Source organism: Sprattus sprattus, assembly GCF_963457725.1.
Source record: "Sprattus sprattus genome assembly, chromosome: 14".
NCBI lineage: Eukaryota > Metazoa > Chordata > Actinopteri > Clupeiformes > Clupeidae > Sprattus > Sprattus sprattus.
The window spans coordinates 27,034,591-27,052,844 of NC_137912.1; the positions used below are offsets into that span (position 1 = coordinate 27,034,591).

The following is an 18,254-nucleotide window of genomic DNA, read 5'->3' on the forward strand; positions in this document are numbered from 1 at the left end:
AGTCCGCTTTAACCCCAACATATGTGTGAGGGCTGGGCTGGTGGCTAAACAGTTGTGCTTTTGAATGGTTATTAAAAGATCAATAGTCAGAGACATGTCATGCTCTACAATACTTACATATACAGGGTCTAGGTCACTTTATTTTGGATTAACCGTTTAGAGATGGTAGTGTTCTCCCAATCCTAACAGTTTTGATGTTTTGACATGTACTGCAGTTTTTCCCACTTTTCTGGAAGCCTGCATACCATTACCATTGTGATTATCTTGAAATGAACAGGGAAATTGCTAAGCAATGTGGCAACTGGCTTTCTCCCTCTTTGGCAAGAACTGTTGAATTGTCTTCAGCCAGGAATGATAAAATATAATTTCTTTCCGTTGGGTGACTTTGATTGGCTGCTTATACCTAAGGAACAAGAATAAATGTCCTGCTTTATGGTGTTCATACAGAAGTTGATGGAATAGCTCAGTGGAAATGTGGCACTTGAATCATTCCTGTGTTGATTGAATGCTTTCTTTAGGGATCGTGGGTTTCCTACACGAGTGCCATTTCACACAAACCAGACTCACTCTAGATGGAGAGAAGGACAAAGACCCTTCATAATAACTGTCTCAGTTTGTAATGTTGGGAAGTGTGTGTTAGTTGTTTATTTTACTGAGGTTGGTAAAACAATTGCTTGCCTCCCCCCCATGCAAGTAGAATTCCTTATCTGATTTTTGTGGAGGTAGGGGAATTATGTTTGAGATTTAACAATATTACAAATGTAGCTCAATAGTCATCGATTGGGCAAAGTAGGGCTGTGAAAGAGATGGATTGTAGTTATTGCTGTTATTGATTTCAATAACCATGCTGTTGGAGGTCAGCCAGTGCTGTGCTCATTCTTTCCAGGGAATGGATCCACTATGCCTGGACAGAAAACTCTCTTTGCCTCCCCAATACCCACAGTATTTAAACTACCTTTTTAACATGCAGTCAGTATCGGCATTAATACATTATCAGGAAATACTTTTTAATATTAGTTCAGTTGTCTTGTAAACATTCCCTTATCAACGACTATCTCCCCCTGTTTCCTTTAACCAGATCCAGCTGGATTGTAACCATAGAGACAAATAGCAGTCACATCACGGACTCACGTGACCTCTGAGTTAGATGCTCCTGAGGGAGTATGCATTGAGCCAAGACACTGCAGAGCCATGCTGAGCTCTCCGGGCCAGTATTGACCGCCTCCTCGTTGGTCACTGTTATGAGTTCCCTCATTTTTCTGGGCTGAGATTGACCAGTTTCCGAGCCGAAATGAGCACTCATTACATGGTCAGGGCTTTCATTACTGTGTGGCCCCGGCCAGGGGACTGTCCTGCTGAGCTGTGTGGATTTCTGATTGATTTGGTACTTCCTGGCCAGTGGGTGCTGAAATTCCCAACAATGAGTGCTTGAGGTCGATGGGGGCAATCAAAAGCCGTATAACCATCGAAGGGTTGTGTTTACTTTTCCATCACAACCAGTATTAGATGCTCACATATATGTTTTCTCATAAATACAATGCAGATATTAAATGTGTCATTGCTTCCTAGTCTTTCTATAACCCCGCTTGTGAAAATGGATAAGGCAAGATGTCAAGAGGTCGGTTTCTCCATAGTGATGCAGGTCATTTAGAGGTGACGGCCTATACTTACTCTTCTGCTCCTTCCATTTGGTTGTGGTTGCTCTTTTGAGAGGCCTGAATAGGTTGCAGACTGAAAGCCTCCTCTTTGTGAAAGGAAGATTGTCTCTTCTTATAAACATATACACACACTAAACATACTTGTGTGCTTGCATAATGGGAATTTAATTCTAAATAGGTCAGTCAGATGCTACGTTTTGGATAGGCCACAGCAAATGTGGACATGTTAGATTGTGTTTCTGAAACTACACCCAGAATACACAGCTAAAAGGAGTAATTATATGTGTACCACAAAAACCGAATTGAAACACGCATATAGGTTTGGCGTTCTCTCTGCCCATCTAGGGAAATGAAGGTCATTTGTCTCTCCATCTCATTTTGTATTTACATCCTTTTTCTATTCCGCTTACTTTCTCTGTCCTCTCTCCAAAAGCCTTTCAGAAAGCAGCTTTAGAGAAAACATTACCATACATCAGACATCAAAGACACGTCCTGCTGCCAGTCTGATTTTAATTGGCCGTTTTTGGGAGGTGCAGTAATAGCCATGTCAACATCTCTACTCATTTGTGGAAAGGAAGAGAGCAGCCGAGGGAGAAGGTTAAGTTTGTCTTTCACGTCTCTGCTTGCCCCTCAGAGGCTTGTGTTTGATCTGACTTCTATCCAGTGGAACAGATGCTGCCGTATAAGAGGCTCATTTCAAAACTACTGAAGGTAACCATTATGAATGTTTTGTCTGCACTCTCTAACTCCTAAAAATATGTTTTTGTTAAATGAATCCTTCTCACTCCAAATATTTCTCTTATTTCTGCTGGCATTATTAGCATTTTGGTAACGATTTATCTGAAAAAGACCCATAGGGAAATTGTAACGCATTCAAGCACTAGATAATTTATTTTTGAAAAGCTGTGTTTGAAATTTGAATTAAATGTTTATCAGTAATAACAAAATGGCTAAAAACAGACGCAGCCTACATTTTCCCCTTCAATATGCACTACACTTACTAATGTTTTTTGAGAGGCTTTTTTGGCACCGGTGAATGGTTAGTCAGGGCCTAGCTTACCAATGGGGTGTTGACTGTCTATAGATGTGTGTATGAGTGTATGAACGCATGCATTATGCCATGTATTGACTGATTGAGTGACATCATCTCACAACAGCATTGAGGTTCAAGCGTTCTAAAACCTTGCTACTGCTATTTGAAACTAAGAATATTTTGCAACTGCATCAGATGGCGTGCAAAGATAAATGCACACCACTGAAACTCCTCTCTGCAACATTCTGCAACAGTTCTGTCTCGGTGCAAATCTTCGGTGTCCGATCATCTCAGTATCTGATTAACTGCAAGAGGTAGCTGTAAATGTTTATTGTAAGGCCTATGTGTTTGCAAGGTTCCCTAGGGCTGACAGAGCAGCTTTCCTCATCTCTCACACCTGATCAGATGTTTCACACAGGCAACGCTGTCAATCCAGCCCACACACACACACACACACACACACACACACACACACACACACACACAAGATTGGTAAATTGTGCCCATACTCAGAGCATATAAATAAAGATGGATTCACATTAATTGTTCATCGAGGTGATGAATTGTTGGAGGTTATTGCTCTAATCTGTAATAAATGAGACTCTATGTTCTGGTCGTCTCCACACACTGTTCTGTTGGGCAGAGACTCTATGGTGTGGTCGTCTCCACACACTGTCCTGTTGAGCAGAGACTCTATGGTCTGGTCGTCTCCGCACACTGTTTTGTTGGGCAGAGACTCTATGGTGTGGTCATCTCCACACACTATTCTGTTGGGCAGAGACTCTATGGTGTGGTCATCTCCACACACTATTCTGTTGGGCAGAGACTCTATGGTGTGGTCATCTCCACACACTATTCTGTTGGGCAGACTGGTGGAGGTTCAGTGGCCTGGAGCATCTCAGCTGGTTTGCCAGCAGAGGAGTCTAATGATGTGGAACACATGTACACACACTTCACGTGGAGTGAACAACCAAGCATTAGGAACACCGTACACGCAGCTCATTTTCAGCCAATCAATCTCAGTGTACTAGCCCCCATCCCCCTCCCTCCGTGTGGCCTGTAGCTGACTTTGCCCACTCAACAGGCACAACAGGATGTCACATCGACCAGCACATTTCTTTGCCTATTTTTCATTACCTGTCGTTTCTTTTTAATTAAAAGGCTCATTAACAATATGTTTACACCTACAGTAGATCTGTGTCATTAGGAGGTCGACGGCTCACTTTTTAAGGTCCATCTATAGATTCATACAGTGTGCGTGCGTGCGTGTGTGCTACTGAAGCACAGTCATGTTAGGGCAGCTGGGACACATGAGGTGCCAGCCTTAATCTGCAGCAGTGGGGCAGAGCTTTGCCTAGCACCCATTCCCTCTGCCTGTCCTACGTGTGTCTGTGAGCATTGTGTCATTTATTCATCTGAGCAAATGTTTCTGCAAGAACTGTTTTGGTGCAGTATCCATGGTTGCCCAAGGTTATGTGCCTCAGCTTTCCCTAACTGCCCAGGTTTCTTGGTGTGTGTGTGTGTGTGTGTGTGTGTGTGTGTGTGTGTGTGTGTGTGTGTGTGTGTGTGTGTGCGCATGTCTGTGTGTTCATGAATGCATGAGGGAGCTGTGATGGTGTGTGAACTACAGGGGGAGGGAGTGAGAGTGTTGATTGATTTTGGCATTAGTACACAGATCAAAGAGTGAGTGGTGAGAATTGCTTTGTTGGGTGTTTTAGAGTTTGGCAGGAGCATTAGCATGTTTGCGTGTGCATATGCACTATAGAGAGCTGGCATTGAGGGATGAGTCACAGGCACTGGCTCAGTCCACACAACCCATGGATATGGAACCAGACACAATCACCAGGACCGATTACTAAGTGCCCACACTAATATTTACAAATGCACAAACTATATGTTTAACCTTCTTTTATTTCCCATGAAGGTTAAATCAACATATTTCAAAATAGAGTAGGTCTTCTCAGGTCCACTTGGTGAAAACAGTTTGTCTTGCAATTATATACTTGAGACTTGTGTTTGAACATTGCCGAACCCGTTTCAATGTTTCGGACACGAAATGATACAGGTCTCGAGTTGGATCTTTTGTTGAGGAGAACCTATTAAGTCCTGTAACAAATACACACACACACACACACACACACTGTCTTACACAGTGTGGTTTAAATTGATTTGCAAATAAAGAGGAGCCAGGTTGTAGTGATGAAATACCCTGTTCACAGTGTTTTCTTTACGTCTTTAATATTGCAATACAATAGTTGGAGACACACCTCCTTGACAGTGTGCATTACTCAAAATGTGACTGCTTTTTAATGAAAATAAATGAAGACAGACCTTGCTCTCCATTTCTCCCTCCTTCCCTCTCCTGATTGCCTACTAGTTATTTAGTTGAAAGTAATGCTTGCATCTGCAAATTAGAGGCAAGAAGCTGAACTCCCACAAAGTGTGACGTCAGTGTCCAATGCGTTCAACTCTGCACTCTTCCCGAGCATTTATTTCCCTTTTTTGTCCTAGTCTCTTATCAGTCATTCATTTGACATGATAAACAAGCTGAGAGTAATTGCAGGTGGAGATTGAGCTGTTTTGGGTTTCTGTTACAAGGATCACACAACTACACAAGAAGGTTGAGCTGCATCAAAAATGTGTTCATTCTGACTTTTAATACACCCCTTGTAGTATCATATCCTATTACAAAGGCGGTAAAAAGTAGTTATACAAAATGTGGACGTATGTTAACAGCATATTCCTAATGGCATTGTCAGTGTTTTCATGGTCCACTACCCCAACTCTCAATTATTGTGCTGATATGATGTTCTTTACGTTGTTCTGCCGTGGTCATCTTGATTCCAGTGGTCCCTCCTCGGGGATTCATTTGGCCTCTGTGAAAAGCCTCCACTGGGAGCCATCTGGGCTCTCTGCATAGCTCTTCCTCCTCTATTGTGGGTGGATGCGCTTTGGATTGGAGCGTAAGCACTGTGTGGGCCGGCAGCATCACCAGGGCAGATTAACGCTGGGGGTGTGAATTTCGTCTGTTACCTCAAACTGTGAGAGAAGTTTAAACAGCCGACTGAACAGGTGCTGCTGGGGCGCGTCTGTCAGCGCGCGAGGGCCCGAGCCCTGAGAAGGCAACAGTAATCAATGGGCTACATTATCACCTCCGCTGGTAGTCGAGTGGCCCTCTCGATGAAACACCACGCTGAACTCTGCTGCCCCACTTTATGCCGATTACGGCACAGTCAGAGCTGACATCTGCTGCATCCTTTCACAGGGAAAAACCATCACAGCATAACCGATCTTTAGCCACCTGACTGAACCAAGTCGTAACATTTAGATAGAATTAGTATTGATATTTATGTTCAAATTGTCTTTAGTTGGAGCGCTTGGATTGTGTCCATCTTGGCTAATAGAGCTGTGTAGGCCGTGTGTTATTGATGTGCCTCAACAGGCCAATTTGTTCTCATTAGGCTTCATGGGCCTCTCCATTAAGCTTGAATATGTGTCATCCTCAAGTGAAGAGCATATTTCCCTTCCATTACTGCTGCTGTATGACGTAAATTAAGTTATTTACAGTAGATAGCCAAAACAGATAACACACCAGGACAAATTAGGAGGATCTAGAATACCATATGCTGTTGTTGTGTGTTATGCTATGTTGTTGAAGTGTACATGCACATTGGACAAATTAGGACTTGACCTTTCAGTTAATTACACTGATAGTTGGGTCTTCGGTCCACTAATATAATAATAATGAAAGGCCTGTTGAATGATGAATCTGAAGAATTAGCAAGGAGAAGTTAAGCATCATGGAAGAAGCAATGCTTGGCAATAACATATGTGATCTCTAAAATGTTATTATTCACATCCAGATCAGAGCCATATATTGTATATATTTATAATTCTGTATCTGTATGTGTAATCTGGATGGATCTCTGATCTTGGCTCTGATCTGGATGTGCAAAACATTTTAGAGATCACATGACAAAAAAGAAAAGCATGCAACATTATATTGCCAAGCGCATATATATATATATATATATATATATATATATATATATATATATATATATATATATATATATATATATATATATATATATGTGTGTGTGTGTGTGGGTGTTTAAACAGTTATTTATGGTATAGTGAAGGATGGAGGGTAATAAGTGACCTTTCCTTGAACAGAGGTGAGGCACTTCTAACAGACTATGTGCTCAGGTGAGCAAGCAGCTACATATCTTGATCTGCGAAGAGGCACATTGCCATAGTGACTCTCCCTCACCGGGCCCCATTTCCCTACTTTCTCATCTGACATTTGGATGCTGGGAGGTGAAGAGTGACTCTGAGAGCGCTGTTATATAACTGAGGGCTGTGTACTTCCAGTGGGGGGAGAGAACGCGATGCGCAAGAGGGAGCAGACCAGAGAGGAAATGTTCTGGAAAGAGAATGTGTTTGCTCAGACCTCTCTCTGTTGAAGAGAAGCCCTCCTCTTTCCTTTTAGGGAGTGTACCACTGGCACGGAACATGTACTGTTAAAGAAAGCACAAGCGGAAGAACAAGTTCATTATTTAGGAGGTATTTGTAAGTTTCAAGGAAAGCTTTGTGTCTGCGCTGCAAAGAAAGCACAGTGCCTTTTAGGCTTCAGTGTTAGAAAAGCACTGATGCGCTCTCTGTTTCTGTGTCACCATGGGTCACTATTTGAGTTCAGTGTCCCTGCATTGTTTGGAGTGCACACAGGTCAAAATCTAGTGTAGGTCTTGGGCTCAAAACATCGTTGGTTAAGCGCCATACTGACTTAATGGAAAACAAATTCTCTTGTCTTGCTTTGCATCCCCTTGGATTGACAAATAGATGAGGCAAAGCGTGTTTGTTTATCTCAGTAATATAAGGCTGCTTGTTATTACTGTGTGTAATCAAAGTGAAGATTATGCTCTCATTAAAAAGCTTTTACTTTCTGGGGACGGACAGCCATGGTTGGTGAAGTAATTGACGTTAGATTTCCCATGGGTCTGGGAGGCTAAGCAGCTGCATCTTAATTGTTTGACTCTCTTCACACCTATCTCTCTTTATCTTTGGATCACAGCATCTGGGTGGTCCAACTAAAAATACACGCTGTGTTTTTACCTACTTTGATCAAGATAAGAAACCTTTAAGAAGTGTTAGGAGGATTCATGTAAGAAATCATCCATAGATGTGATGTTGTTTATCCCTCAGTCATCTACTGTAAATCTATGTGAGTTTGTTTTCTATTTTCTCTTTACCAGAATGAACATCTTTGTTTTCAGTCCAGTGTTTCATTTTGCTGTTCAGCCTAAGTGGTCCCCAGCTCTGGACCCGGTGTAATACATTAGCTTCCAGTGTTAGCGCCGCTCTGAAGTGAGAACATTAGACTGTTGCAGTGACTGAATCTGTGCTAGGTTTAATTGTGCAAGGAAGACGAGCATTGTTGAACAAAAGTAAGGCACTGACAGGGTGGGCGCGTGCCAGAGGGGCTGGGCGGGCAACACAGTCTGGTGCTTAGGGCTGCTTGCAATCAATGGACTGACTGCTCGTAGGGCTAGTATGATTGGTCTCTGTAATGACAGAGCCAATCAATGGACTGACTGCTCTTAGGTCTCGTATGATTGGTCTTTGTAATGACAGAGCCAATCAATGGACTGGCTGCTCGTAGGTCTGGTAATGAGAGGCCCTTATTTGCTTGCACCATAGCACAGAGCAGTGGTGGAGTCTCTAGTCCAATCCTTGATGCAGAACATTTAAAGTGCAGTAAGCAGTTTTTGTGTCAAAAAATGTAATTCTCCTAGACTCCTAGAATAATGACAATTATTCCTGTGTCTTGAATGCATATTGTATTGCATAATGTAGTAGGCCCAGACAAGTAAACCATGCATTAAAATGACTGAAACAGAGTAAAATGTGTGTTAAGTGCAAAGGAATCCATGATGCAGAAGTGTTGCATTTATTTTACAGAGCAAAATGAATATTTCCTACACTCTTAACCTTGTCTCATTTTCTCTGTCTCCCCTTCTTATCTTTTTCTCTCTCTTCTTCTTTCATGTCTTCTTCTCCCAGGTGGAAGTAGAAGTTGAAAGCATGGACAAGGCAGGCAACTTTATCGGCTGGCTGCACATCGATGGGGTGAATCTTTCCGTGGCCCTGGTCGAAACTGCACTCTCCAAGGTCCACTTCACTGCTGAGCGTAGCTCCTACTACAAGACCCTGGTGTCCGCAGAGGAGCCTGCTCGTGAGAGGAGAGAGAAGGTAAGTCACTTTATCTTTCTGATAACGCACACTCACACACATCTTCCCTCACTCACGCATGAGCTCATACCCCTTTATTAAAGACTTGCTATTTCCTTACAATCTATAAACAGGTATTGGAGTATTCGAAGTGTCCTAAAATGTTCTTTAACACATTCCTTGGGATTTCATGTTACATCAGACTGGTCAGAATTAGATAGCCATGGGTGGTCTAACTCAGGGCACTAAACAAATGTGGGAGAGCCAAACTAATGTGCACCTTATGGGGTGGAACATGGCCATATATTGTGAGCTTATCAGTGTCCTCTCCTTGGGGCTGTGATTGATGGAGCCTTCTCCCTTTGTGATCCCAATCTTCCTCTCCATTTTCATTATGGCTAGAGAAGCTGTGGCAAGTGGCGTCCTGGCAGATGAATGTGGGCTTGCCAGCTGTTCGCCTGTCCTCTATCCCTCACCCTGATCATCACTCTTTGGACAGAAATATCTCACCAGCACTCTCCCAATGAAGCATGTATCTCCACTGAAAGACAGGATTATCAGTGTATACAGACCACAACACTGGATATAAAGTGGGTGGTTTCTATTCAGAAGACGATCATTTGCGCAGTCTCTGCCTAGTGTCATTTCCCTCTGCCCACCTGGGTAGCCACCTGAGCATGTACACTTCAAACCCATTGACCCACTGCAATTTCAAAACCAAGTCAAAGAAGGAAGACTTGTTTTGTTTTGATTGGCTGTTTGGGAGGTTTCTTTGTTGCCTGTGGTACAGTGGGTTCATTGAGGCTAGGACCTAGAACTGATCATCTTGGAGATAGAGTGGCATAAGTGGCAGTGATCAGCAGTAGCAAGGTAGACACACTATTTCTCCGATTGGGCTTGTTTTGTTTGTGTTCGCTCTGTGAGATGCACTCAGCTCCCAGATCCCCATGGGGTGGTCTTATGTAATTAACCCTTCAAGGCCTAGGAGGAGAAATATAGGGCAGAGACTCATTCATTTTGAAGTAGAGACCCTCATTTGGCAGAGACAAGATTTCAAGGCTCTTTCAAGGACCAAAGGACCAAAAAGTGTTTACTATCAGCAACTTCTGTGTCCATCTTAAATAAATGGGAGATTAGAGAAATCATTGTATGTAAATTGCAGCTCCTTTTGGTTTTAATACAATGTTTATCATATCATGTTTTAATCTGATTAGACTGTGCTTTCACAGTCCACCATTTTGGTCACACAGACATTTTCAATTTATTGTATTTCGGAGCAATAGGGGAATTCACTATATACAAGAATATTGTTTTTGCCCTCTAAAAGAGATGGGACCTCTGCCCTACTTAATGAAAAGGGTTTATGATTTAAAAAGCTATGCTTGTAATTAGAACGGGCTAATTACGAAAAAATAAATCAAGTCCTGAAAATAGCCAGTTTTCTGTTGAGCAAGGGATTTTCTAATCTAATTACAGGCAAGTACTGTATATAGATTAGCAAGGCCCTGATGGTCTCCCATGTCACACAGCACGAGCAGGGAGTTCTGCTCAAGCTCCCTTCCTCTCTGATCTCCTTGACCGTTCTCCCCACCACCACCTCCCCACGTCCGCTGATCTCCTTCACCAGACCCGTCTCACAACCACATACCCCCATCTCCCACTTCCGGTCTCTCTGGAAACCTCGTTTATTCAATATCTCTTTCATCCTCTCATTTTCCCTTGGCCCTCTTTTACAGGCTTTGTAGGCCTTATAATAAAGAAGCTTAATTCTGTGTCCTAGTGGAGCCACGGCACGATTAATGCCAAGCTGTTTTTTTTTCTTCTTTTTTTTTTTTTTTTTTTTCATTTCCCACTTTGTATTAATGGCATCTAGGTTGAGTGGGTCACCTGGATACTCTGGCATTCTGACATTTACAAGCAGTAAAACCTGCTGCAGGAAGGTGTCTTTTTCTTTCACACACACACGCAAACACACACATTAACACACACACTCTCTCCTGTCCTTCTCTTCCCCCCTCCTTCCCTGTTTTGCTTGGTTGTCTTACTACCCCGTGGGGTACAGTCCATGGCAGTGTGTTCCTCAGCACACACTACTTTGACACTGAACACAAGCATGTCCTTGTGGACTGCTGATTGAAGTGTAATCCTCTTTGGAATTTTTTTGGGAGATATCCAATCACTTTGAGTAACTTTGAAAACAACACGTCATCGTGGTGCTTATGCCAGACTTATGTCCTGGAAAAGGAGAAATCAAGCAAATATTGTAACCACTCAAACATATTTTTATGTATCCCAAACCTACCATTGTTTCTGTAGATCACTGCCAGATTTCTTCCCTGCTTTCCCGAGGAAGGACCAATTATGACGGATATAGGCTGTCCCCTTGAGCACAAATCTTCCATTCTTTACTTTCTTCTGTTCTTTCTTTTCCTTTCTTTCTACCAGTCTATCCATCCATTAAAAGTGTTCTGATAAAAGAGCAGAAAGAAATGGTCTCACTGTTAAAGGTCCCAAGAAGCCCCATCCTACATAGTCAGCATATTACACACCTGGCTAAACAAGAACAAGCTGAGAATGAATCAAGATAATTGGAGTTTGAGAGTAGCTAATAGGGCTGTGTGTTCCCAGCCCAGAGTCTAGGCTTTTCACACTAAAAGCACTCTGTGCCCAAGTCAAAGCCATAGATGGCTTCACTTTTGACCTTATAATCTACAGTCAGGAAGTATTTATCAATTCATTGTAGTCGAGAGCTTGCTTTTGTATCTTTATGCAATGTACCATGGGTAGAGAAGCTTAAAGAAGAGAAGAGGCAGTCATTGAAGTGCGTTATTTTACATAGTTCTGACTGATTACATTTCTCTCTCATTGATTCAATGAATTGACAATTGTGTTGAACTCCGATTGGCTGAATATGAAGGCATTGCACCATCCTGTTTTATCCATTTCAAAATCATCTTAAATGCCAGAATGCTTTTATGTTTCATTCATAGAGCAAACGTATGGCAATCATTTTTTTTGTCATGATGGCACTGTAAATACATATGGAATAATCAAATCACCTAAACCAGTTAAATCACCACAAAGTTTTTTTCAACAAAATGATGATCATTGATGTAGTCATCTGTTCACTTGTTTATTCATCCATGCTAGCAATCCTAGTTAATCCCTTTAAGTAGATCTTCATCTCGCCCCTCCTTTTGGCAGCACTGCTCATCCTCTCTTCTGATGGCCTTCATGAAGAGATTTGTGGGCTGTGATTCTTGTGTCTTTTGTCTGCTCCTGCTCTCTGCTTCCTAAATTGCATTAGCCACAGTGAAGGATTGAGACTAATAGCAGTGGGGCTGCAGGTGATTATATATTTATATATTACCATTCTGGCCATCACTCCTCACACCGCTGTCATTGTTGCCTGCTAATTTATCAAATGGAGGCCAGGCAATGTCGGGCAGGAACAACGGGAGTGACACAATGAATCACAGAAAGAGTTATCCAATTAGACACAGCAGTTTCTCTCCAGATCCTTGCACTGTTTCTCAGCAGCTCTCAGCCCTATGCTCCAGGTTGGATTCATCATCTACTCCCACATTCTGCACATAACACTTAACAAACACCAACTCTATGTTGGAATCCGTGTACAGACAGAAACATTTATCCAAGTTATCATGAAGATAGTCCTTATTCTCTCACAAACGCATGGCTGCAGATTCAACTGGGAAGTACCAACCCTTACAGTTTAGTCCCTCCAGGTTTTGTTTTTGCGATTCCTCGCAAATTCAGCGCAAAATCAGCAGTTTACTGCATTGTTCCGTGGCATTGCATTTTTACTTATTTACTGCATAAAATAGCAGAAAATAAGCCTTGATGTTAAATTGCAACTTATTTCTGCTTCTTCTGGCCTCCTGATGTTGGGTTTAAGGTTAGGCACAGTCTGTCTCAACCACTGCCACTGCTTAAAATCATGAGGGATGGATTGACGACTACGGTGAAGTTAGCTTGAACTACTTCTTCTTACACATTATGCTATTCTACCTGGTATTCAGTTTGAAAAAAGTAAAAAGTGTTGAAACTAGGGCTGGGCAAGTGAACGCGTTAATCTTGCGTTAATTCATCAATTATTTAACGCCGACAATTATTTTATCGCGCGTTAACGCAGGTTTTATTATTTTGCTCAAAGGCTTTTATTTAGTAAAAGTCTGCCGCAAAACCGGAAACGGATAAACCATAGACATACAGTGGTGGCCAAAATTATTAGAACACCAGACATATCTAAGAGTTTTCAGTTGTTTTTGTTGAATTGGCCATTAAAATACCCTAAAAACTAATGAAATATCTACAAAGTCATCATTATGCTCTATAAACCATAGAATAGAGCCATCATAATGAGATTTAGGTCATTTTCCGTACAAAAACAAGCTAGGCCTATTTCACTGTCAATTTCACACAATCATGTTCCTGCACAGAAGAAGCCAAATTACTTGCGTAATCATTGTCAGGTGTTATTGTGGTTAAATGGATGGTGATGCAAGAGTCTCAGGACACAGCTCGGCGATTTTTTGAATGTACAACGCCTATCCTGCTCATTAAGTGATTGGTAACATCAGGGTTTTGTCACTGAGGCCACACCACCAAATGGTATAGATCCAAAGCCTCTATAAGCAGTCTTGAAGCACATGATGCTCTTTGAACATGGCTAAGGTGAAGAAGGAGCTAACAAATGAGCAACGGGTTCGAATAAAGGCTTTTTTTTATGCTGGCTGGAGTTACTGCCGGATAGCCAAGGACTTGAGATGCAGTCCAAGCACTGTAAAGTACACTTTAGACCACCATGGCACCAGAACCGAAAGGGGAGAGGTTTCAAAAAGAAACTCTCAGACACACAAGTGAAGCATCTCAAAATTCTCAGTCTTCAGGACCGAAGAAAGACTTTACAAGAACTGTGTGACGAGATTAACATCACAATGACTAATGGTGCAACAGTGTCTTCAAGAACTGTCCTTCGGAAACTGGGAGAAGAAGGACTTTTTGGCAGAATAGCAGCAAAGAAACATTACTGAAAGAGAACAATTGAGTGTAACGCCTGAAATTTGCAAAAGAACACAAGAAATGGACAAAGAAAGATTGGTTTAAGTGTTGTGTACTGATGAGTCCAGGTTTTAATAGTTTGGCAACAAGCAAAGCGTGTATGTTCCACTAAGTGAGGGGGAGAGATATAAAAATGAGTGTCTCTTGCCAACAGTTAAACAAGGAGGGGGTAGTATTATAGTGTGGGGTGCAATTTAAGCCTCAGGAACAGGTGACTTTGGCTAAATTGATGGCATCATGGATACAAAAGTATACCACAACATTCTGGTGAGGCACGGAGTTCCTTCTTGGAGACATCTTATTGAGCCTGGATTTATTTTCCAAGAGGACAATGACCCTAAACATTATTTTAACTATTGCCGGATCTACTGGCGACAAGGAATCTGCTGGAACATTGATAATGATGGACCGGCCCTATCAAAGTCCGGACTTCAAACCCATCAAGCAAATTCGGGGAAAGTTGGAAAATAAACTCGACAGATCTATTGTAAATTCCAAGGAAAGCCTTTGGCTTGAGTTGCAGAAGGCATGGGATAACATTTGTGTTGAAGTTCTCAAGAAATATATTGACTCTATGCCAGAGAGATGTGCTGCTGTAATTGCTGCCAAAGGTGGACGTACCACTTATTAAAGTTAAAAGTGGTTAAAAACAGTAGGACTCACTTCATCTGATATTTTTTTGTGCTCAGAACAGCCATCTGCATGTTTCATGAACATTATGAAATTAAATCATGTTTTGGAGGCAAAAAAAAGCTAATTATTCTCAGATCTGTCAGGTGTTCTAACAATTTTGGCCACCACTGTATATATACAGATGTCTCGTGGCGTTGCCGGCCAACGGAGTCTTGCCACAGTCAGCTCGCTCACCTAACATTGTGTTGGTAGTGGTACATGTACTTTTTAATTAACGATAACTTGCTCAATTTTCAACCGATTTTTAAGCGGTTTGGTTTGTTATAAACGTCAGAAATGAAGTTTTGACACTGCTAACTTATGAACAATTGTAATTATAACCAGGGGTTTTCATATGAAAATTACATTAAACAGAACAGATAGGTGCAATGAATACACACATGCACAAGGTATTTAACCTTGTATTTATGTAATTTATGTTAAATCATTATACTCAGCATACAGAATGGCAACATGAGATATATGTATACTTTTAAAATAGGAATATTACTAATATAATAAAATAATTTGAATTATTACATGTTTAGTTAATAATTCTGTAGTAGTAACTGCTAGCCTACTACAAATGCTGATGTTAAGTGTTTGCACAACAAATGCAATGGCACTTTAGTTCATATGGCAGTACATTTAAAATAACAGTGTCAAGTTCTAGTAATTGACAAACTGCACTGAAAGTGTTTTCTGGTTTCTCACTCTAACAGGGACATTTGGTACTGAATATAGACTGGCTATGCTGCTCCCTGATGAAAGTAAAATGTTTCTGCTGTTACCTCAGAGATTGCCTGTTTTAATGATATGATTGTGGCTCAGGATTTTGTGGCCAGTTTTTTTTCTTTTTCATAACGAACAGGATAACATTAATGTGCACTGTACACTACTTTTGAATTCATTGTCGGATTTTGCGTATACAAATGCGATTAATCGTGATTAATCAGGGAAATCATGCGATTAATCGCGATTAAAAATTGTAATCGTTGCCCAGCCCTAGTTGAAACATGATATTCATCTTCAGGATCGAGAGATCACAGCTGGGCAATGCAGGGAAGGTTGAAATTGATGAATGGAATACTAATGTCTTTTTAATAGGCAGGAAGCATAACAATAAGTAATGTCCCTATTGAAACAATGTCTTTGTGTAAATGCAGTGGCCTCCTGGAGAGCTTCCCTACATTAGCGTCATATAATCAGCTGTGCCAGTGGTCACAGATAAGTCTTCTGAACGGGTTCACATGATACTATTGAAACAATGTCTCTGTGTAAATGCAGTGGCCTCTTGACTACATTAGCGTCATGTAATCTGTGGTGCCAGTGGTCATAGAGAAGTCTGCTGAATGGGTTCACATGATAGCGGTATGTGCGCTGCTCCATCCCACTTTTAGAAAGAATTTCTGCGGTCATACAAAGGCTAACCTCTGATGACAGCCATTCTATAGATCTAATGGATTACATAATATGAGCTTTACTGTTCTAACCATTGGTGATATACGTAGCTCTCATCCATTATCTCTCTGCCCCTCCGCCCCCTCCCCTCCCCCTTCACTTGCCTTACTTCAAACACTAGAACCCCCCTGCAGGCTAGTGGCACAAGCATGCATGTTCATACATACACACACAGCACAGGGGGGGGGGGGGGGATTGGGAGAAGAGATCAGTAGAGGACTTATGCACATGCTATGTACACATTCTCTCAAATCCCTCATAGATTTTCAGTTTTTTTGTACTGGGCTGTGTTCGGGAGTGTAGAACCTGATAATGTAATAATTTCCTGATAACGTAATAACCCTGATAATGTAATAAAAAATCCCTCATAAGTCCCTAAAAGATGTAATAAAACCTGATAATGTAATAATATCCCAATAATGTAATAAAGTGCATTTCCCAATAATGTAACAATCGCCATACCAATAATGTAATAAAATGTTACATTAATTGGAAGTTATTACGTTATCAGGTTAGCCTCAATTTTGCAGAACCTGATAATGTAATAAATTCCTGATATTGTAAAAACTTTGGTCAGTGCTGAAATGTTGGGACACCAGTTATTCAGACCAAGTAGTGATGCTGTGTAGACAACCACCCACTATTGTTTTGCTCATATTTTGATCCCAATGGTATAGGCCAGGGGTCTTCAACGTTTTTCAGGCCAGGGACCCCCAAACTGATGGCGAGATGAGCAGGGACCCCCTACTATATAAATTGCATAAAATATTGTTTATAATATACTGGGCCTAGTGCCAAAAAAACATAGCTACCCTGTTATTGTGTCGATGGCACACATCCTCCCACATTAGTGAGATGTATCTTCTTTTCAATTACTCCTGACTGACACGATCTAACGGATGACGGAGGAGGAGTCTGGCGCATGGAGTTGTGTTGACAACATAGATGTTACAGTGAGATTGACAGGTCAACAAACCAATCACACCGCTAGCAAGTTGTTAAGATAGTAGGTAGTAGCATGCTAACATTAGCTAGGAGGCTCACACACCTCGCAAATCCTCACTTATTTTTCAGTTACAATTAACGTTTTTTGACCTTTTACAGTGTCTATTTCTCTTTATTATTATTTTTTTTTAATCTAAGCAAAAAAATGTCAAACTAACAATTTATAGGTACAAACAAGACCAGCTATGGAGTTTGGTCCGCCATCTTTTATTTTTGACCTTCGCGCTCTTTAGACTTGAGCAGAAACGCGATCTGATTGGCTAGTGCCTGTGCATGAAAGGTGCTGTGAGTGAACCGGTGCCCAGCTTGAAAGAGCTCCTGTGGGTAGCTGTGGGTGTCGATTGGACTGAAAGATAACGTCTTCTCGATCAATTTATACGTTCGCTACAATATGTTGGATTTATGTTAATGTAAATTTAAAGGGAATAAATACAATTCTGATTTGGAAGACATTTAAATTTGTGGAGAAAAAAAATTGGTTGATTTTTTTATTTATTTATTTATTTTAGAAATATTAAAAAAAATTATCTTATCAACCAAAGATTTCGCGACCCCCCTGCAGTACCTCCGCGGACCCCCTGTTGAAGACCCCTGGTATAGGCCTTTAGCCTCGCAAGCCAAACCTGTACAGCAAGAAGCTGTACAAGGGTCTGGCACAACACGATTTTCAGTGTGGGCGGGATTAACGGTTGTCTGTTAAGTTGCCTCTGCACGCAATGCCACGCAATAGGAATGGCGCTGCAAACAATCCGAGCGACTGACGAATGACAAAAGACGATTTGATTGGCCTGGTACAGTTTGGATTTTCAGCCGCGCAAAACGACGACAGTTGACCAGCACCAACCAAAGTTATTACAATATCAGGTAATTATTACATTATCAGGTTCTGCAAAATTGAGGCTAACCTGCACTTTATTACATTATCGGGGTATTATTACATTATCAGGTTTTATTACATGTTTTAGGGACTTATGAAGGAATTTGTATTACATTATCGGGAGTTATTACATTATCGGGAAATTATTACATTATCAGGTTCTACAGGGAGGCACACACTTTTAAATGGTTTGATATTTGATATTTATTTTGATTACTCCAATTTTCGTCATGGT

The 18,254-nt window shown here is 41.3% G+C and overlaps 1 protein-coding gene across 1 annotated transcript in view; it reads left to right on the top strand.

Annotated features, from left to right (window-relative positions):
* snd1 (staphylococcal nuclease and tudor domain containing 1) overlaps positions 1 to 18,254 on the top strand; it is a 142,598-nt gene that overhangs the window by 84,759 nt on the left and 39,585 nt on the right. Inside the window, exon 17 of the mRNA XM_080851628.1 lies at positions 8,755 to 8,943. Within this exon, the coding sequence (XP_080707754.1) occupies positions 8,755 to 8,943 (189 nt within the window). The remainder of the gene's footprint in view (positions 1 to 8,754; positions 8,944 to 18,254) is intronic.